This window comes from Sycon ciliatum, chromosome 7 (genome assembly GCF_964019385.1).
Source record: "Sycon ciliatum chromosome 7, ocSycCili1.1, whole genome shotgun sequence".
Lineage (NCBI taxonomy): Eukaryota > Metazoa > Porifera > Calcarea > Leucosolenida > Sycettidae > Sycon > Sycon ciliatum.
In genome coordinates this window covers 26,963,775-26,987,087 of record NC_088649.1, presented here as the reverse complement: position 1 = coordinate 26,987,087, position 23,313 = coordinate 26,963,775, and the positions used below count along the sequence as shown (strand labels likewise).

General features: G+C 45.2%; 1 protein-coding gene across 1 annotated transcript in view; it reads right to left on the bottom strand.

The window, feature by feature from the left end:
- Window positions 1–23,313, bottom strand: part of LOC135821761 (uncharacterized) — a 45,386-nt gene that overhangs the window by 5,744 nt on the left and 16,329 nt on the right. The window contains exons 13-24 of the mRNA XM_065334758.1: window positions 23,073–23,153; window positions 22,600–22,686; window positions 20,170–20,541; window positions 18,538–18,861; window positions 16,816–16,899; window positions 15,452–15,538; window positions 13,024–13,104; window positions 12,586–12,672; window positions 11,259–11,636; window positions 8,811–9,125; window positions 2,158–2,241; window positions 263–352 (exon numbers count right to left, since the gene is read on the bottom strand). Of these exons, the coding sequence (XP_065190830.1) occupies window positions 263–352; window positions 2,158–2,241; window positions 8,811–9,125; window positions 11,259–11,636; window positions 12,586–12,672; window positions 13,024–13,104; window positions 15,452–15,538; window positions 16,816–16,899; window positions 18,538–18,861; window positions 20,170–20,541; window positions 22,600–22,686; window positions 23,073–23,153 (2,070 nt within the window). The remainder of the gene's footprint in view (window positions 1–262; window positions 353–2,157; window positions 2,242–8,810; window positions 9,126–11,258; window positions 11,637–12,585; window positions 12,673–13,023; window positions 13,105–15,451; window positions 15,539–16,815; window positions 16,900–18,537; window positions 18,862–20,169; window positions 20,542–22,599; window positions 22,687–23,072; window positions 23,154–23,313) is intronic.

Here is a 23,313-nt window from a genome sequence, read left to right as displayed (position 1 = left end):
AACAGAACAGCACAGCATGGTTAGTACATGATTCATGATCATCATCGGGTGTGACACGTCAAAGCAGTTTTTTTAAACATCCAGATTACACAACACCCCAGGTGCACTGGGGGGAGATCCACCACATTCAAACGGAGTGATTATAGTAGTAGTGGGTCTGGATCTGGATCAGGGTATGAAGAAACGATCACAACCTCAGCCTTATATGCAATGAGTGAAAATATCTGTTTGCATTGACAAAAATGAATATCTTGTTACCTACCGAGTTGGCAATGTTCTCCGTAGAATCTTGTCGGGCAGATGCATTTACCCTCGTTGTCACACTGACCCTGGTTCAAGCACTTGCAGTCGTCTGTAGAGATACGATATGTTCATGCATGCGCAACAAGAGCAGGGAATGGCAAGGAAAAGCATCACGGCATGCTATGCAATGAGAAGCATGACAGGAGCAATTGAACCACAAACAAGTTACCAGTGGTTGAGCCAGACTGTCTAAGCACCAGATTTCCCAGAGTATAAAAGCCACACATCACTAGTTCAACCCCAAAAAATAGGGGTGAGGCCTATTCTGCGTCAAATTAATTAACGGCAATAGATAGGGTAGTAAAAGTGGAGAGGCTTCCTGCATTTTCATAAACAGTTGAGAGTAGAGCCCACACGCTCTCTTCCATTAACACTGCAATAGTTCAACTCATTTCACAACAATTATTCCAACGTTTCGGCAAATTGCCTTCATCAGGTTCACAATGATGTGCAAGCTTCCAAACTATAGGGTAGGTAGCTGCAATTCGTGGCAAAAAAATCTGGGTGTGGAAATACGGTCGTGATATCAGCACTTGGTTATGTACAGTATTTTCCAGAGTAAAATCCACATTCGAGTATAAAGGCCGATTCACAATACAACTTCTAGAAACGCGACATGCGACTTGTGACACCTGCGACGAGCTGCAACAAGCCGTGACAGCGACACACAGTTCACAATCTTTTTTTTCATGTATGCGAAATCCTTATGCACTAGTGTGCAGAGGCCACTCGTCAAGATGGCGGCAAATCCGAGTGTACACAAATTTCGTCTTTGGCTTTGTGCGCGGCGGATGCGAATCTCGCACGTGCATGCAAAATCTAGCCTACTACAGATCTGGGTAGAGCAAGTGTGTTGGATCGACGACCTTTTCCGAGAGAGAATGTGGCTCTTTTTATCCTAACATTTTACTGGACACGCTCTCCCTCCCAGCTTATTGATACGAGTATCTGCTACCGAGTAGAAGTCTCCATCTTCACAGCAGGCCAGGCAGAAGCGAAACATTGAAATACTTTGCTCACTTGGTTTTTTGGTTCTTTGAGGTGTTGATGTGGTTGTTGTGTACAACTCAAAGTGACAAACAAAGTTTCGTTTGGCTGTTCAATGAAAGGACATATGGAACCAGGGATAAAAACTATCGTGGCTGCCGGCCAAACTCCTAGTAATGTAATAAACGGGGGTGTGACATTGGTAATTCCAAGGAGAATGTACGCACGGCCATTCCACATTGAAGACAAATCTACGAGCTCAAAAACACTAAGATTTTCAAACAAAAGACGCAGGAAAGAAGACATGGCCGCAGCGTTCCCGTGTAGCCTTCAAAATGCCTAATTTTACTTCGATAGCGGCTGGTTCAGGGCAAAATCAGGCCCAATTCGACCGCGTCGTACCGCTCAGACTCGCCCAAAACACGAGGAAATGTACGGTAGATCCGAATGCGTACGCATTTCGCGTACGGGGACGACTGGCCAGAGTTCATGCACTGCAAACACCCGTGTAGTAGTACTATGCATGTGCACTGCATGAGCACCCAGGGTAGAAACTGTACTCCATTTGTGCATGTCGAACGTCACATGTCGCAAAAGTTGAACTTTCTTCAACTTCTGCGACAGGTGCCTTGCGACTGTACGCGACAGCTCGGGACAGACAGTTTCTAGTCGCAACTGTCGCAAGTTGCGTCGCAGAAAGTGGTGTTGTGTTGGCCTTAATTAAGCTGCACTTGAGTATAAGCCACACGCGGATTTTGTTGGTCCTTAAATATAGACATCAGTATACCCCGTTCACCAGCGGGTTATTTCCATTGTAGTACATGTATAATCCACACAGACTTAGACAGTTTTATCCTGCAGTCTTACCCTTTTCACAGTATTCTCCATAGAAGACAGTGCGGTTGCACTTGCAACTCAGGTCCTGGGCCAGAACGCCATTAGCACAGTGCTCTGCGCAGAAAAGACAACACAAAAGGCTCCATTGCATCACTCGCTCACAGTTCGCTACACTTGAATGTTCGCAGCATCACAACACACTGAATTGAGTGGAAAGTCCGTTTAAAAAATTATATCAGGGCATGTCGGACTGTGGGTGTTGATTTGAATGGTCCATATCAGTGGAAGCTGCAGGTCCATCGCTAATCGGATATTCCTTATCCAACGTCAGCACCCAGTCAGCTCGGCAAGCGTTGGGCAAGGTCACTAAAATTAATATGCGGCCACTTCTTCCACCACCGAATGTAAAGCAGTTTGTACAGTGGTCCATGCTTCATGTGCATGACGAGGTATCTTGTCATTGTCGATTTAAGCTAACTCATTTGCTGCTAAGCCAGCGCTGTAGGTGATGCCAATGTATATGATACTCTCGGTAAGGCTCTCAGCCCCATACTATCACATAATTCTACGTCTGCAGGGTGAATAGCACAGAAATGTTTTCTCCCAGAAACAAAAACACAACCTAAATCTCCTTTCATGAAGTAGTGCCAAAGTTTGAATATATTGCTGGGACAGTCAGACCTCGCTTATCCGGTCCTCTTTTATCCGGATCCTTTGCCATCCGGAAGAAAATCGTTGGTTACCGATTTACAGCATATGCAGTGCATACATACAGTAGGTGTGTTCGATTATCCGGTTCCCTCGCCTTGTTTGCAACTATTCTACGCACATACGAAAGTGTACATGCCTCCGGACAAGCAAGACAAAAACAGGCTTCGAGGATAACCAGTTTAAAAACTGTCTTAGGGCATGTTCGTTTGGTAGGGTCGGGATCCCGATCCACTGGATTCCACTGGATTCGCACCCTTTCGATTGGTCGAATCCGGATCCTTTGGATTTGGATCCCGTCAACCCACCTCGGGGAGTGGGGTTGACCGGATCCAACGGATCCTTTTTGCCAATCAACCTTTTTTGCCACGACAACTGCACATTTGGCGGGACCCAACCCGCGGGAATGCTTTTCCTCACGCCTTGCACAGCAAAAGTTTGGTTGTTTCATTCCTTTGTTATTTTTTGGTTTACCGTTTCAACCATTGCGTATCCTTTGCTGGCAAACAGCCCTGAGTGGCAGCGAAATTCAACATATGGAGATGCGGAACCCGTTGGATCCATGGAGCTCTTTTCCCTCGGGCCACCAACAGTCGACGGGGAAGTTTCGTTTTCTTCCATTTGTGCTTCGTTCCAATTCAACTCACTCCAATTTTGGCTGTTATTGCGGCTTCTACCACTGCGGCTCATTATGCGGCAACTAGCCCACGTTTGAAGCGGAATTCAACACATATGGACATGGAGATACGGAACCCGTGGGATCGGGAGCACTTTTCACTCGGGACATCAACACGTGGAGGTTTCACATTAGTCCGTTTATGCTTCGTTCCGATTCAACTCACTCCAATTTTGGCTGTTGCTGCTTCTACAACTGCGGCTCATCGGGCGGAAAATAGCCGACATGTACAGCGAAATTCAACATATGGAGATGCGGAACCTGTGAGAGCCCTTTTCACTTGGGCCATCAACACGTGGAGCTTTCAATTTCTTCCATTTGTGCTTCCTTCCAAATCAACTCACTCCAATGTTTGCTGTTACTGCTTCTACAACTGCGGCTCATTGGGCGGCAAATTGCCAAGATTGGCACCGAAATTGCAAACATGGCCGGACCAGACCGGAGAGATGATCCTAGTATGGCGAGAATGACGTGAGGGACAACTTTTCCTCGCATATAAAAGGCATTCAGCACGATTAGTATTCACTATCTCCCTCATCTTTCTCGTTCCTGACAATGGCAGCTGAAAGTCTTGCGTCAAAGCCCCCTCAGCCCAGTGGCCAAGATCGTAGGCCTGGCTTTCAGTGGACAAGACGGCTGACGCCGGAACTAATTTCGGCACGGTCTGAAAATGACGGCTTGTTTCAAGACATCAACTGGAGGAAAAAGAGTGTGTGGAACCGGATTTCCCAGCGAATTGCAGTAACATTCCCGGACGAGGAACTACATCCGTCTGCAGAACAATGTGAAAACAGTTGGAAAAACCTGATGAAAGCGTACAAAGCCTATGTGGATTCGCAGCAAAAAACTGGGGCTGACCGTAAACAGCCGCCTGCTTTCTATGATGAAATGAATTCTACGTTTGGTTGGAAGCCCAACATCCACCCAAAATGCTGGTTCCTGTCACTAGACCCCCAAAGCGTCCAGTTGAATTGTCGGATTCGGATGACGATCAGGATGGTGAAGCAAGAGTATCATCCGCTCCGACCACACCGCAATATACTCCAGTCCGTCTCAATGCTCCAGCAGGTGCATCAGCAGCCGTGGCAACCCCTGCCGCTAATGATGAGGAGAAGGGCGTAAAGAAGAGGATAAAGTGGTCTGGAGGGCAGTCCAGTGACGCCCTGGAATGGCTCAAGCAGACGAAATGTGAACATCGAACCTGGCAAGAGCATAAGCACAACGACCAGATGGCAATACTTGGCGACCTTACTGCAGTTGTCAATAGGCTTGCAAAGCAGTAGAGGCATACTTCGAAGTACTATTTATGTATGTATCTATTGTGAGTTTGTGAAGCATACAGCATGTGTTTCTACATAACATCCAATGCTACCTGCACATACATACACACACACACACACACACACACACACACACACACACACACACACACACACACACACACACACACACACACACACACACACACACACACAACACACACACACACACACACACACACACACACACACACACACACACACACACACACACACACATACACACACACACACACACACACACACACACACACACACACATACACACACACACACACACACACACACACACACACATACACACACACACACATACACACACAGACACATACACACACCCACACACACATACATACACACATACATACACACACACACACACATACACACACACACACATACACACACACACACACATACACACACACACACACACACACACACACACACACACACACATACACACACACACACACACACACACACACACACACACACACACACACCAATGAATCGGTAATGATACTTTGCATCTACAATTTTTATGTATCCCTCTCTCAATGATGTATCATTCAAGATACTCGAGTTTGTGCTTATTTCACTGCTTATAATGAGAAGGTACTACCTATGCATTATCGAGTATCATCTTCTGGTTGCGTGTATGTGTGACGCGGTTTGCGTTAAAGCATGGGGTGGCAGGGAAGACTACCAATCACACACTACTGCCTACTTGCACGACACTATTCCTTGCCATTCTCTGCAGTCAGTAGCTGGCACCCAAAAGCTTTTCACACATGCTTTGATTTGAGAACAGTTGCATGGAAGGTAGAGTGTGGAAAGAAATGAGGACCCTACTCAAATACAGCAGAATTATGCGAAGTGAGTAGTAGAAAGTCAATAATTGTGAAAGTCTGCCTTCCTCTGTTAAGCAATGAGATCCACAATTCGGTTGCGCTTGTCTGCAGCACCGGTGTTTGGTTGAAAATACTACGTTGGATTAGGTACATCACCTTCAGGTAGGTCTTGAAGAAAGTCACCGACATCATCTTCGTGCATGATGGCCATATTGTGCAACACACAGGCGGCAATGGTGATATGGGTGGCGTTCTCAACATTCACAATATTTAGATACTTGAGTTGCCTCCATCTTCCTTTCAGCAATGCGAAAGCTCTTTCAATACACATCCGTGTTGACGAGTGCCTGAAGTTATAATTGGTCTGACTTGCTGTGCGGTGACCATCATCCCTGAAGGGAGTCATCAGCTTCGGCTGTAATGGGTACGCAGAATCTCCAACGATAAAGGCTTCTCCAGAAAAGAAACGACGAGCATCTTCAGTGACCAACTGCTTCAGGGGACTGTTTTCGAATACTCTGGCATCATGCACAGAGCCAGGCCAGCCACAATACGCATCCGTAAATAGCAGGTTCCTGTCGCAGACTGCTTGTAGAATAACGGAATGGAATTTTTCCTGTTCAGGTATGTCTCAGGTGCCTCATTTGGTGCTGCAATCGGGATATGGCAACCATCAATCGCCCCCATGACGCCGTGAATGTGCTGAGCTGAATGAAATTCTGCTTGCGTCCTCTCTGCACCTTGCCCCTGGGGCCAACATATCAATAACGGAGCCATGTCCTGCAAGGCAAAACACACACGCCGTACGCTGTGCCATACTGTCGATTTGGATAGACCAAACTTGTCTGCCACCTCTCTGATGGTGCTCTTACTGCCAAGCCACCAAAGAGTAACCAAAAGTTGCTTGCGCACGGGTATAGGCTTCCGACCTCCATTGCACGGCTATGTGGACAGACTGGGATAGCTTTGTGCATACAATTTCTACTGTTGCACGGTGCAAACGGAAGTGTCCACGAAAATCTGAATCAGACTGCAGAGGCATAACAACTTCGACGTAGACCCTCTGCCGCAGAACTGATACACGTCGAGGTGTTCGAAATCCAAGGACTCCATTGAGGCCAGGTTGGTGGGACAGTACACAAATCTCATCAAACAAATCAGACGGTATCTCCTCACTTTGCAGGATTCTGGCAACTACCACAGCTACAATGCCAACTACGACAAAGTTTTTCAGTCGGCAAATCTCATTATCTCCTTCGTCCATGATGCTTGCTACCGAAAAATGGAACTGCACAAGACCTCACGAGGAAGGAGAACAACAGCTAACTTCACAAGCTACACGTGGAATGGAATGGAAGTGGAACAGTGGCTTTTTATGGACTTGAAATGGTCCTATTATGGAGGCGACAACATGATCGCAGAACCCTGCTAGCTCACGCGTTAAGATTTGAATTTCAAAATTTATTACAAAAATTGACCGGTACCTTGACAACCTTGGCAACTTTCAATCGCCAATTTTGTACGTCATCATTACGACGACCAACTGTGCTAGCCATCGTTCGATTGGAGCTGGGAGGATCCGAGTGATCCAAGATCGGGATCGGGAACCGGATCCCATCAATCAAACATGCCCTTGTTGATAAAATATTTTTAGGATATTAATACTGCATTTGAATAATTAGAACAACAACTCTGCAAAAGACTCAGCTCGGAAGCCGAACTTCCAGGATGATTACGTTTACGAACTGCACCCACAAGCTCATCAGTCAGCCAGGGGCATGGGCGGCGTGAGCGCTTACGCTGGGGGTACCAATGGTGCATACTGGTCTAGTGTGGACATGATAGAAGAAGTGAAAGAATGAACCATATCATGGATATTGCTGTGGGCATCAAAGTCTTGCTGCTGTTTCCTCTGGAGGTCGATACTGAAACTGTCCCAGTTTACTCGATGGAGACGTCTGGTGGTTTTTACTGACGATGACACGTGGTGGTGTGTGTGAATGCTCAACCGGGCCAGCACAGCAAAGTGATCACTTATGTCTAAGTGTATTGCTGCACAGGTACCATCCAAAGGAGAGGATGAGAGGAACAAATCTAGCATTGTGGATGATGTTGCCGTGACTCGAGTTGGAGATGTAACATAATTGCAGAGATTGAAGTGGGAAAGTATGTTGTACAAAGGGGATGCAGATGGAGAAGTTGGATTGCTAAAATCAACACTGAAGTCGCCACAGTGGACTGCTGACATCCCTGAACAGCTTGCTCAACGTTCTGATCCAGTGTGGTCCAGTAGGCAGCAGAACTATTTGGCGGCCGATAACAGCAGCCGAGGAGCGTTCCATGTCGACCAGGGGCTAGAATCTCCAGCCACAGCATCTCTAGCTCGCACTGTAAATCGGCCTGTTGTCGAAAAGCCAGTGACTCATGACAATACACAGCAACTCCGCCACCTCGCTGATCAGGTCTTTCTCTTCTGTATAGCTCGAAGTGCGGGATGGACAACTCCTGATCGGACACATCCGGGGTCAACCATGTCTTGGCTATCACGAGAACGTGAATGCCTCGTGTTGAGATGAACGTTTGAACTTCTGCTACCTTCCGCCGAACACTACACACATTCAGAAATCCCACACTGAGTGACTGGGTCGAGAAGGTAGGTGGTGCTGTGGGTGTTACATCATAGTTATATTTCGGCACAGCAGACATTGGCATAGCAGATGTTGGCATATGATATACTGGCACAATTACTGTTGTCCCAATCTGCATTGCCACAATGCATGTTTGTATAAGTCATGATGGCACAGATATGTTTGGACGAAACCTGTTGACACTCAAGGCATTTTCATAACGACAGATTGCATGCCTTCTCACCGGCCGGTAGTACCCAAGAAATCGCTCTGCAACAGTGATATTGGTTGGGAATCTTCCTGAAACATTTGTTGGTATGAGGTCTTTCATTTATAAGGCAAATTAAAGGGGCAAATGAAGCAATGTTTTATTCCTCTGTGTCCGCAACCAACATGATATGCTATTTCGTTATGTTGGTTGCAGACACAGATGAATAAAATATTGCTTCCACAGGGACAGCCATTGATAAAACCACTCTAAAATATAATCATCACTTACTGACACAGAGGATTTTGGCCTGGCGATTAATTGTGGAATTTTGAAATGGATTACTGCGATTTCTAAACGTTACAGTTATGTAATGGGAGTTGCCATTCACTCGGATTGGTTTGACGTGGTAAGGTGCGTGCCGAAGAGCCAATCTATCTAGCCAGCGCTCTCTTAATACATGGCCATGTGCTTGCAGCCAGTCATAGGTTATGAGGTGAAGTCCGTACTCCTGACATGCCTCCTCTGCAAACTGCTCAGTCACGTTGGGTTTCAGTGATGGCGTGGCTGCGGCGTATACCGAGTCGTTGTAATGGAGCCACTTCGCTGCAGGACAAGGGCACATACAGTAGTGGGCAGATAATAGGTACATTAGTAATGAAATATACTCGAATAACGGCTGCCCTGGGCTCTATAGTCGTACTCAATGAAACCTTGTCTGATGGCAGTGTCAGAGCAATGAACTAAAAAAAGAAGGTAATCGATACCCGCTTTGCAGTGATCGTTTCAGCCCTACCCTGAGTATTTGCCGGGCACACACACACACACACTTACACACACACACACACACACACACACACACACACACACAAACACACACACACAAGGAGAACGATGTCAAAAACCGGGGCGAGAGGTTAAAGTGAAAAAAATGTTCTATGCATACAAAGAATGAAGGTTGCCGCTACTCAAACATCTCGATGAGCAGCATGCTGGCTATACCTAAAGCTGCATGTGGCTGGGCAGACCTCAGTGACCAGCAGTACGCCACTGTTGCAAACCACCCCAGTGGTTCTACCCAGTACAGTTGCTCTCGGTGAGACCCGGCCCAGTGTGCAGATTTAGTGCCTTCAACTTGCGCGGCCATTGACGCCGTGGAATTGGGACAAATGTGGCCGCGTACGCATGTACAATACAATGATGTAATCAGAACTGATCCAGGGCAGCCAGCTTTGCACTTTGGGTCTATTTTCACCGAGCGCAACTGCACTTAAAGCAGTCCCGGAGAAAGAAGTTTTAACCAAGCTATGAATAAAACGTACGATGCCGACATAATAATGTGATGAACAAATTAACTTTGTATCTTTATAGTTGTAGTCTCTTGGGGCGTGTTTGATTGGTCGGATCCAGAACAGGGGCGTTTTGAACAGGGGCGTTTGATTGGTCTGCACTGGTCTGCTCTAGGTTTGGAGTGTTCAGAACATGTTCTGACCACTCCGACCCCAGAGGCTGGAGCAGCCAGAGCTTGTTGCAAAGCCCAATGAGAACCTGACATGACTACGCAATGAGTTTCGTTTTTTGTTTTCATTCGAATAGATTTTGGCATGCCAGTGATTACGAAAGGGCGTGGTGATGTACATGGAGGTCTAAGTGTGATTTTGCACATTACACGGCGGTCCCCACATCCATGATTTGTTTTTTGGCTGTCTTCGAAGCTTCTTCTCCGGTTGTAGTTGCCTTTCAAGTTTGTTTTGCCTTCGCATGTTGAGCAATGTAAACATCTTTGAAGTCTGTGTAAATTTTGAAGTTCGCGGCATGGTGAGCTATCGTGAGTTCTACAATATTTCAGGCAAAAATAGTCGCCGTTCTGTTTGATTGGTAACTGGTGTTCTGACTGCTCCAGTGACTCTAATCTGAATCCGGATTCACCAATCAAACATGCCCTTAGTTTATTTCCTTCTTATCCTGTAGTGTTTTGAGAAGAAGGGAACGAAAACTTTCAATACATAGTTCACATGTCCGGACTGGCTGATGGTATGTTCCGGCGTAGATGCATACGACAACATGATATTTTTCTAACGAACAAATGGAACAAAATATGCAAAGAATAATTCATGAACGTCCCAGTTGTCACCGTTATGCCGGGTTATGACACAAGCATAGACATGAACTGTTTCTTAGCAGATGGGGTGAATTGGTAACTCGCGTCTGGGTCCGACTCCGGCTAGATGGGTAGGTTTTCCCATTGGAGTGGGAAACCTAAATGAAGGTTGTAATCACTCTTGGCATCGCCTCTCTGTGTCAGTCCTCTAGCCCTGTCAAAAGACATGGTTAGCATTTTACCATTCACATTCACTTCGACCGTACGTCGGCCTGTACCATTTTGTGTGTGATTTCAAGACACTGGTTAGCATTTCGGTTTCTGACACAACGATCGACTTGTGACGTACCCTAGTTGGAATCCTACCGTTTCGTTCTTCCGCTAAACAGAGCTTTTTATCGTCGAAACGGTACCAAACCAATGGTATTTTGGGTGTTGGGTACGAGTACGGTTGGATTTAGAGCGAACGGTTAAATGCTAACCATGTCTACACACACAACAAACGGGTACAGGACGACCGTCGCAAATCGCGTGAATGGTAAAATGCTAACCATGCATAGTATTACTTTCTACCCCATGGTTGCTGGCTACTGAGCATCTCTCTCACGGGTTCATTTGATCACAATCCAACAGCCTACCTTCGCAGATGACATCATGACGGCTTGTTCCATCACTATCATACAATTCTTTAGTCAAACTGTTCTTGCCCTGCTGGTATATGAGATGTTGGTCATCCTTCACGAACGATGTCCATATTGAAGTAGGGTTGCTGTAAGAGCTCGTCACCATCTCGTTGAGCAATGCTTCCATGCAGTCGCGCACGCCAAGCGTCTGATTGGTGAAGGAATCATGGTCTACCACGTTGTATCCTCTTCTTGTGCACATCTGGCGAGCATGCGTCAAGTTCGTTTTCTTCTGGCAGCTGTCACCGTCGAGGTGTGGATGACACGGCAAGCTGGCGAGAGCCATCCAGGTGTACGTTGCGTTATCTGTACCCAGGCACTTTGTCTTGAAAGCTGAACATAACACAGTACACATGCAAGGCACAGTCAGGTGAAGTAGAAATCACACATAAACAAGATGTACACTTCCTGAGCAGCGGTAGCATAGTTCAATTGAAAATTATATACCTATGCAAATACCACTCGCCCATTTAGCTCCATTTCCTCCAGCAAACTGACTTGCCAGTGCACTTTCTCTCCGGGTATCGTTTGACCCACAGTTCAGGACGAAACATTACATTTTGCCCTCTCATTTCACCTTGATAGACTTTCATCATCTCGGCCTTGTTGGAAGGATCAGACCTTAGCATATCCATTCTAATAGCTCTCAGCTATAAACTGCGTTCAATTTTAGCTACCTGGTAAAGTACAGTCACTCTACCGATAGAGGAAGAAGGTAGAGGTAAGTGGACGAACGCTTTTCTACCGGATTTATTAGTTTACACGATATGTACGTGAAATGTTTCTATTCCGTATGGAGGTGTACAAATCCTTGATCTTGTCGGAAATCCCGTAGCACTACTAACTTCTACCGGTTTCCACCAACTTTTTCCTGGTAGAGCCGGTAGAGGAAAGTAGAATCCACACTTTTGACTTGAAGTTTTGACTAGAAGAAACGAACGCCTCTACCGAAAGAAATAGTTTCTACCCAAACTTGTTGATCAATAAACGAACGCCCCGTTAATGTGTACAGGTATTCCCACATTTCACAGAAATATGCACAGCAAACGTAGCTCTACCAACTTCTACCGGCTTCAACCAACTTTTTCCTTGTAGAGCCGGCAGAGGAAAGTAGAACCCACCCTTTTGAGAAGAAGAAACGAACGCCTCTACCGAAAGAAATAGTTTCTACCCAAACCTGTAGATAAAAAAACCAACGTCTCTTTAATGTGTACAGGTATTCCCACATTTCACAGAAATATGCCAGCAAACTGGAATTCACTTCATACATCATAATACTCACTATGCTGACACTTGTCTCCATGGAAACCGTTCCGGCAGTTGCAACTGCCATCGTCAGTGCACTGACCGTCATTCAAGCAATTACATGCTGCAGCAGTGATTGGGAATATTCACGCATTTTCAAAAAAAGCACAAAGAGAGGAACAGAAAAGCGGGTTCTTGACATGTCCTTGAACATGATAACATTTTGACGTTAAATTAACTCTTGACAACAAAATAGCTCAACTCATGAGAGTGACCAACTCCCCATATATATATGCATTATTTATTCCACATGAATAGAATAAAGAGGTAGAATTGGTTGGAGGAACTGGCATGACGACATAGAAGTTTTTTTCTTCTTCTCGACTCCGAATACAACATTCCAGCGTGCATGAACCCATGGATCATACATTATTTGACACGCAGGCATATTACAGTAGCTTTCTTTAGCCCTTACCTTCTGTGCAGTTGGGTCTATCTAGTCCCGGTTGACATTCACACACTTTGCTCTTTTTCACCCAGGGTTCCTCGCACACAACTGCATCCATCACATAGCACAGACCGAAGAGGAAGAAGACGAGAGAGTGAATCAGCCGGAAACGGAGTCAGGCAGACTAAAGACAATCATAATATGTATAAAGTAAAAGAGGCTGGACAAGGGAACCTTGGATAAATCTGGGTTTCGATCATACTGGCCTGGCTGGGCCAGGGAAACTTGGATAAATCTGGGTTTCGATCATAATGGCCTGGCTGGGCCAGGGAAACTTGGATAAATCTGGGTTTCGATCATAATGGCCTGGCTGGGCCAGGGAAACTTGGATAAATCTGGGTTTCGATCATACTGGCCTGGCTGGGCCAGGGAAACTTGGATAAATCTGGGTTTCGATCATAATGGCCTGGCTGGGCCAGGGAAACTTGGATAAATCTGGGTTTCGATCATACTGGCCTGGCTGGGCCAGGGAAACTTGGATAAATCTGGGTTTCGATCATAATGGCCTTCTTCCAAAAGATAGAATTGCTGCTGGAAGGTAAGCACTCTTAAAGCAGGAATGACAAGCAGCAGTTTACAAATCAGTGCTATCAGTAGAAATTACCATCACTGCTCTGCGGCACACTCAGACAATTGAAACTTTGCTAACAAACAAAATGACGACAGAAGCACAACGTGACATGACCAACTTAAGACAGAGGGTGGTAATAGGCCAAACCATATAATAGGCCAAACCAGACCAAACCAGAGCACTTGCAGACGGCAGTTCTCCGGCCACACTCCAAAATAGTAATTTGTGCTTCTCCTGAACTGTGAACTGTTCGTGCTTTTTGGTTGTGTCATTTAGGAGTGAAACGAATTCTGAATATTCTGGAATTGTTCCTTTGGATAACAATTCGAAGCATTCGGTTCAGATCGGAATACATTGTGTTTTGGTTTTGGACATTTTGCATGTGCAAGTAAGGCTGCGTTTACACGACAAAGCTGGGGGTGAAAACGCAACAAAATCCTTTCGGATGCATGGTTCATTTACACGGTACGAAGAGCAAAACGTAAAAGTTGTAGACCAAAAATGGAAGAAAACCAAAACGCTGGCCAAGGTGGAAGAATTTGAAAACGGAAATGTTCTGCAGGATAAATTTGAGTGTGTAAACAGTCGAAACGGTATGCTGGCCTCGTTTTCCGTCACGTTTGTTTCGTTTTCGGCCGTTTACACGGATCCGGCAATCCAAAAAATTGTTTTTACAATTTTCGTCATGTGACGAGTGTTGTTTTGTGGCCTATTCCTGGAGTGTGATTGGTGCTTCCACGACAACACTTGGCACATGACGAACGTTTGCGGATCCTTTGCTCCCGTGTAGAAGCGCGAAAACGATACAAACGGAGACCACCTCGGATCAGCTTTGATCATGTAAACGCACCAAAACGAAAGAAGAAATGCGGGACCGAAAATGGAAAACTGGCCGTGCATTTTCATGTAAACGCAGCCTAATATTGCAGTCATTGACTAGGTCCGTGTGAGGATATAGCTTACAAAATTAGAGAGGTTCCGCACAACATAATTAGTCGATGAATGGAGAGTCCCACTGCATGAGGACCTGTGTTTCGCCTTATGGAGTTTTCGAATCACGTACCTGCCCTTGGCAGCTTGGAACACGGCAGTGTATGACCGGGTCGACCTGGCTAGAGAGTCCTAAATATGTACCACTAACGTAAAGTTGCTCAGCTTTACGTAGTGTCGAACCTCTCTATTAGGGTGCTGTAATTTCACAAATTTTCTGTGTACTTTTATTTTCGGTACTTTCGGTGCGTCTGTTTCATACGTAAAATTTCAAGACACCAAACAAACACTAACACACATAATCCAATAGGGAACTGCTGCTCTGTACCGAAACTTTCTGTCCACCTAACCTAGCCTGTTGCCCTCATACCGAAAATATTGAGCACCGAAAATTTCTGAAATTTTGAGTAACCTCAAGTACATGGCAGTAGAATGCGGTGGTTGGCATGCTGGGAAAGGGGACTATGGCTCACAAGGCTGAACCAGACAGAACTGTCTACATATTCTTTAGTGATGTGAGAACAAACAAACTATAGAATATCCGGTATCCAATTTGAAGAAGAGGTTGGTGCTACTTCGGCGATACTTATTCAATTCGTTTACAGAATATTCGGTACGATTTAGAATATTCGTGTTACCCCAACACTCCTATTTCAAGCGAGCACTCAAAAAGACCAGTATACATGTCCTAGTTCTCTGTCACCCCTGTTAAAACTACCGCGAAGCCTACTCATACACGTAAGGTAAAGGGGAGCCCACTTTTACATGGATTTACGCTCTGAAAATCCCACGCCAGCCATATGAAATGAGTAAAACGAATTCACTTCTACTTACCGAGTTGGCAATGGTGGCCGGTGAATCCCCTAGGGCAGCAGCATTCACCTTTGTTATCACACTCACCTTGGTTCAAGCACTTGCATGCTGCAACAGGCAGGGAAAAAAGCACATGCATGGAGTGAGTGACGCAGAAATAATGCACAGGAGGTCACTGTGTAGTAAGTGGCCCCCGGAGGCAATCACGCACAAACTCAAGTCAAAGCACTCACTTTCTAGTTTTACAAATAATCGTCACAGAAGAAATATTCTATACACACTTGGAACGCAAAGAGAGTAAAGAAGCAACAATAAAGAAGAAAGGAAGGGAACAAAAGTTCGGCAACCTGCAGCCATGTTCTAAGTCCCTAACCAATAAGCAATCTACGAAAACCGGTTGCCGACGAAATTCTAGAACCTTCTGGAACATTAGTATAAGTAGCCAATCACATTTCGAAGCTCAAGAACACAAACAAGACACAGGGGGTGTAGGGACGGCTTCTTGTTAGTGTTCATCCCTTCCTCTGGAAGGTGTGTGTTCTGATAAAAACAACAAAAACCTAATGCAGGGCGGTAGCGACCACTTTTGGACTGGTTTCTGTTGGACATTTTACCTTTTAAAACTTGCAGTTAAGATGGTATGACCTAAACTTGGAGAAAGTAATTTTTTCTCGTCCGTCTTGATGATACTGCAAAACCATCAGATGATGGAGACGGCCTTGTGACGTCTTCAGGTGGCGAAATGCACGGAATAACCTCTCTAATGTGGAGTTTGTGGCCGGAAGAATAGACAGTCGTGTGGCAAAGCACTGAACCTGCACCCTTATCATAATCTAGGAAAGCCAAGATTGTGAACCGTTAGGGCTTAGAAGCGCACATTACAGGCTTCGTTTCCTCGCACAATTGTTTTGGAAACTAAAAACATTGCTGGCTATGGGAATATAAGAAATCTCAGGAACAGATGCCTTCAAGGTTTTCGCAGCCATCTCCGACTCTCGATCAACATGAAGCAAAAAAAAACCCTGTGCCGCCAGTCTGTCCCTGAGAGCCCTACATATAAGGCACAGTACATGCAGGTCTCCCTAGACGGTGCTGTGTACATAATGCTCATGGTACTGCGCCCAATCGATCGCTGAACTCCCATCAGCTCTCTAGAAAGAGAAAAGGAAACTTCGGCCCGAAGAGTGGTCCGGTGAAACAAGGACCAACCGGACAGGTGGCTTTGCCCCCTGTAATCGCTTACCCACACATACACGCACCTACACACACATACACACACAAGCACGCACATACACGCACATTCAGATATGCATATGCGCACATACAGACACATACACACATATACACACACGCATGCACACAAACCTAATGGCTTGCTGTCTTACCCTTTTCACATTCTTCACCGTAGGACAGGGTGCGGTTACATACACAACTCATGCTTGGTGCAAGAACACCGCTCCCACAGGACTCTGTGCAGAAAAAGACAATAAAAGTCAATATCGGATTACTCTTATGCAGTCTATAACAGGGCTGCCACACTTGGAGGGAGAAAAATCTGACGGGGGTCTGGGGGGTCCCCCGGGTGAAAATATTTAGGAAAATGGCTTGCTGTTGGGGTCCCAGAACACATTTTTAACGGTCAACACATTTGCATTTTACAGCTACATGTACATGTACATGTACAATGACTGGACAAACGCGACCTGGAAGCGCCGAATGGCCAACTGGACTAAAAAGTGCTCAAAACAAAAATCGGTCGGTTTTTCCGACCGCGGATCAAAAATCGGACGATTTCCAAAAAAAATCGGAGCAAGTGGCAGCCCTGCTTTAACACTAGAATGGGGATAATAGCTTATCTAAAAAAACCTGTCACGCAGAATTGAAGGAACAAGATGAGTTGTTCTTGGGCTTTTACACCCACGGTACCATAGACCGGGATGCATGACAGCAAGGCACGGTACCATAGAACGGGATGCATGACAGCAAGGCACGGTACCATAGACCGGGATGCATGACAGCAAGGCACGGTACCATAGACCGGGATGCATGGCAGCAAGGCACAGTACCATAGACCGGGATGCATGACAGCAAGGCACGGTATCATAGAACGGAAGCATGACAGCAAGGCACGGTACCATAGAACGGGACGCATGACAGCAAGGCACGGTACCATAGAACGGGATGCATGACAGCAAGGCACAGCACCATAGAACGGGATGCATGACAGCAAGGCACGGTACCATAGACCAGGATGCATGACAGCAAGGCACGGTACCGTAGACCGGGATGCATGACAGCAAGGCACGGTACCATAGAATGGAAGCATGACAGCAAGGCACGGTACCATAGAACGGGATGCATGACACCATAACACTTCCAACACGGTTTCTGAGCTCTTGCTGTACGATAGATACATCCGTATTACTGTGCAGTGCATACTGCAAATGCTCAAATGTTCGGAACTCGCCTTTCCCTGAAAGGAATTGAGCAGTCGAAAAGTCTATTTGCATAGGAAAGTTCTCAGCTCCGTCGGCAAATAGTAGGGTTACAGCCCTGGCCAGGGATTTTACGTCAAGTAGTAAACTTTCACCTCCTCACGTGGTGACAGTCATGGGAATTCCCCCTGTTTCTTGACAACAACAAAAAGTTGTCTGTAAATTATCTCAACCCTGGTGGCATGTCGAACTTCAGCTTGTCATGCATTTTGATTCCTCGCAATTGGAATCCAGGGAGCAAATTCTCCCCCGTCTCTGCCACAAACTGATATTGCGCCAAACAAAACCTTAGAATCAAAACATGTTGTAATGACTTCGAAATTACCCTGGGAAGACACAGAAGAAACACAGCCTGAATCTCAGTTCTGGGAGTGTTCTCAATGTTGTGATTCACCGTGGGTGCAAGAAATGCTGGGAGACGACATGTTTGCACATTGCAAGTGGGCACATCGTTGGGACAAGCCCTGTTCATACAGTGCACGTAGCGACGGGACACATTTACACAAACGCACAACTATCTTCATCACGTTAGCGGCACAAACAGGGACAAACACACAGCTTGTGCATGGACAGCCATTGCAGAAGACAGTCACTTATTATTCTCTCACTTACTGACACAGAGAATCTTGGCATCCTCATGGCTTGTTTTGTTCTTAAACGTCACATGTTGTCTGCTAAATTTTACTGTTCTGTAAAGGGACTGACCATTGACCAGGATTGGCGCGACGTGGTAACCTAATCCGTCGGACTTATCTAAAGCCAATCTCTCTAGCCAGCGTTCTCTTAACACATGGCCATGTTCTTGTAACCAATCTTTGGTTATGAGGCGAAGTCCGTACTGCTGACATGCGTTCTCTGCGCACTGCTCAGTCACGCTGGGTCCGAGTGCAGGAGTTGCTGCGGCGTATACAGAATCGTTGGCATGGAGCCATTGGGCTGCAAAACAAAGGGCATATACAGTTGCAGGTAGAAACAAAAATAGGCGGAAGAGAACTAAGACAAGCGGCATCATTATTGCTTTAACGCTGCGTTTCGTGCAAATAGCAAGGCCAAAGCTGTGTTCATTTTTAGCTACCTAGTAGAGTAGAGTCACTCTACCGATAGGCCACACGTTTTTATTTCTATGTTCCTCGTCACCTGAAAATCTAAAAATGTATGCGAGAGGTGGAAAAATACAAAATGACCGAAGAATAAAAAAAGTTTATTAGACCTTTGTTCACACTAAAATCCACCAATACACCATGCAAAACAGCATCCATAGTTAGCAACTAGTATGTGGTAGGCGCTTCTATCACAATCTGTGCATGTGCAGCTAGACTGCGCACAACAAATGCCGACCTGGCATCATGTGTCGCACAGGCCACGCCACATTGTGTACATGTGCATAAGTGTGCTGGTCCCCACATGCACAGTCAGTGCAGCACAGTTTTTTTCTTTTTTTCTTCAAGACTCCTAAATCGTATGTGGCCATAGAGGTAGATGGTAGAGGCAAGTGTACGAACGCTGTTCTACCGGATTTAGTAGTTTACACGATGTGTACGTGAAATGTTTCTTTTTTGTATGGAGTTGTGTACGAATCCTTGAGCTTGCTGGAAATCCCATAGCTCTACCGACTTCTACCGGATTCAACTAACTTCTTCCCGGTAGAGCCGGTAGAAGAAAGTAGAATTTACCCTTTTGAGTCGAATTTCTTTTCCAAAAACGAAAAACTCTACCGAAAGAAGTAGTTTCTACCCAAACCTGTAGATCAAAAACGAACGCCCCCCAAAGCAATCCTCAGACAACTGAAATTCTCGCTATTGTGAATTTAATATCGTGCTTGATGACACCCGATCTCTTGGATACGGAAGTGCCCAGAGCTAGTGAGTAGTTCAATGTTCACAGGTCTGGGGCTCGCCAGACTTCATAGAGCAGCACCGTGTCACATTTGCAAACCATTCAGCGGTTCTACCAAGGGAGTAGTATAACACCGGGTTATGACACAAGCATACGCATGAAATGCTTCTTCGCAGGTGAAATCAATTGGTTATGCATGTGTGGGTCTGACCCTGGCTATAACGGTAGGTGTGACATTGATGTGAGAAACCCAGGTGGCTGCACTCTTGTTGTCTCTTTGTTTCATACTTTCCTGTCCCGTCATTATCATTGGACATACTATCCTGTCCATGCATGCACTGTGTGCTACTCAGCATTCTCACCATTTGCCCGTCCAATGATATCGCTTTAAAACAAGCAATTGTTTACCTTCGCAGATGACATTGTGAAGGCCGAACCCATGAACACTAAATATTGCACCACCCGATTTGTTCTTGTCCTGCTTGTAAATAATATGCCGACGATTGTACTCGGATGATGTCCATATCGTGATCGGGCTGCTGTTACTGTTCACCATCATCTCGTGGAGCAATGACTTTACGCAGCCACGCACACCAAGCTTTGAGCCGAGCAAGGTGAAGGTTTTAAAGTCGACCAGCTGATATCCCCTATCACTGCATGCGTCTCTGGCTTTCGTCCAACTGGTTATCTTCGGGCAGCTGCCTGAAAAACACGGCAAGCCGGCGAGAGCCGTCCAGGTGTACATCACCTTGTCCGTACCCAGGCACTTTGTCCTGAAATCTGAACACAGCACAGTACACAGACATGTACAACATACTCATGTACAGGAGAAAAATATTACGGTGGCCAAAAAACCCTTTCTGTCCGACTTGTGCTCAAATTTTCAAGGTTGAAGCACTTTAAGGACAAGCTGTTAATCCCATTATTTTGCTAGTGGGTAACGGATCCTTCTCTATATTTTGGGCCTGTGAAAGTCACACCCAGACATTCTCATTAATTTATGCGCTTTTACCAACAGGATGAAGGCTTGTACTAATTATGATATACCGTAGTGTCTTGTATTTATTGTATTTATTTTTTGTATTTTTATTTCTCATATAGAAGCAAACGGCGGGGAGACAATAATTTGATAACCGCAATAAAAAAAATTAGCTGAAACGAAATTTGTGTATTTTATTCACTGAAACAATTTACAAGTGTTGGAAGCTATCTATCAGCGTCTGTATAAGCCAAATTTGTGTGTACAGAAAGATAGTATAATTGGGTTGAAATTGTTCAAGTAACGTGTCGTGTTTGGTTCAGCCAAGGTTGGCCGTTAATGTTCTAGGTGAAATCAAGAGTACATGAAAACCAGAGTGTGCAGCTTGGGGCCTTTTCTGCTATGGGTGTCTGTCACGGCGAAATTCCGTGATTACATCATATTTGGCCCAGATCTGAGGCGGGAAATGGCGTAGTGCGTACAACTGAGCTGCAGTTGTGCAGAAAGAGACCTGCTTGAATCCTGCTACATCACTAAAATGATGTAATCACGGAATTCTGCAGTGACAGCCACCCATCCGAGCTGCACACTCTTGTTTTCATGAACTCTTGGTGAAATGTTCTGCTTGTATGTGTTATCACTTTGTCCTTCCTTCTTTCTTTCTCTTCTTTGTTAATTTCTCGCTTTGATTGTTAAAATTCACACTTGTAAATTTCATTGCTGTTGTTCTTAGTGTTATTTCTCTAACCTAGATTTTCTATAAGAGTTCAATTTTGTTTCAATGTCCTTTAGTACAACGACGAATCCTGATGAGTGTTGTACGAAAACTTGTTTGAATCCATTTTTTTCTCCACACCATTTCTTCATATTTTCATCATTTTATTGCACATCGTCTCCACCGTTTTTTTTTACATTGCATGAATAAAATACAAAAATGTCGGTTCAGTTAATTTTATTGATAGCGGTTATCATATAGAAGCCTGTTTTGAATAGAGGTCTGATTTTCAGAATACACTGTTGGCACACAAGCCTGGTTTAGTGTTGACGCACATATAAATACCTGGTTTGAATAGAAGCTTGATGTGAATACTGAATAGAAGCCTAGCCCTGAAATCGGCTTCCACAGGAATACGCTCGGCGGTAATACACGACACTACGGAGAGTGCATATCAATTCTCTTTCTGGAATTCTGGACCACTATGATCAAATGCTGGGGAGACAAACGCACTGGAATCAATTAATCCCATTTTTCTGTAAACAGTGGGTAAATGAGTCCAATAACGTCACATCATTTTAGCATTACTTTATGATACTAACTGTGTGGAATATGAAGTTCCTACAATGGAGTCTGCATGCCCTTAGGAAGGAACCTTTTGCTCCAAGCATCTACAGAGAGGTGGCAAAGCCATTGTTCTTCTTAAAAAATAGAAAACGGCTTTGACTGTGAGTTTGCTGAAAAGCAATACTTGTAGTCCAGCACTACTGCTCTGCTCGGGTAGAGTAATTGTGCATGTGCCGGTGTGTATTTGTGTGTGTGTGTGTGTGTGTGTGTGTGTGTGTGTGTGTGTGCGTGTGTGTGTGTGCGTGTGTGTATGTGTGTGTGTGTGTTTTTTAGTGAATGTGTGCAGGTGTGGTGTTACATACTCACTTCACATTGCAGATACCCTCATTGATTTGTTTCCGTCTTCTCTTTGGGCTTTGTTCATGATGGCATTTTCCTCTTTCTCTTTTTCTTATCATTATCACTATCTTCATCATTTTGCGAGAACTGTGGCAACACGCCCAGTGAGAAGGCAGGTTTTGCCTGTACTTCTGGTGAAGAAAAATATAGCTAAACAAAACCAAACAGAGACACTTACTGTCCTGACATTGGTCTCCCCGGAATCCGGTCGGACAGACGCAGGTGCCGTCTTCAGTACAATGACCATTATTCAGGCAATTGCATGCTGCAGCAGTGATTGGATGCACATATTTTCCAAAAGCAAACGAATAGTGGCAGAACAACATAGCATATCGGATTCTCGAGTTTGTTACATGTATCTTGCTCATCATGACACTGTACCCACCAGTACATAGCTACATGAACAGCCAGATTACAACACTCCCACGTATATCCAACTGATGCCCATATGACTGTATCATTTATTGCACGTGGATAGGACAAAATTCCACCCACTTTTAAGGTCACAGTACGTTGGGCAATCCGGCATACAAACTCGGAAGTGTATCTTTGGCTTCAAATACAATATAACGGCATGTATATTCCCATGGGTCATACATTCTTTGACACGCTGGCACATAATATATTACAGCAGCTTTCTTCAGCCCTTACCTTCTGTGCAGTTAGGTCCATTTAGTCTGGGTTTACATTCGCATACTTTGTTCTTTTTCACCCAGGGGTGTGTGCACACAACTGGATCGCATATCACAAGAAAGAGGGAGAACAGCCAGAGATTAGCCAGACACAAGAAGGACAGACAAGTGGACAGAGGGAAAACAATTTATTATTATTTATTTTGAACAAACGGCGAGGAGACTACAATTTGATAACCGCAATCAGCAATACAAGCCTG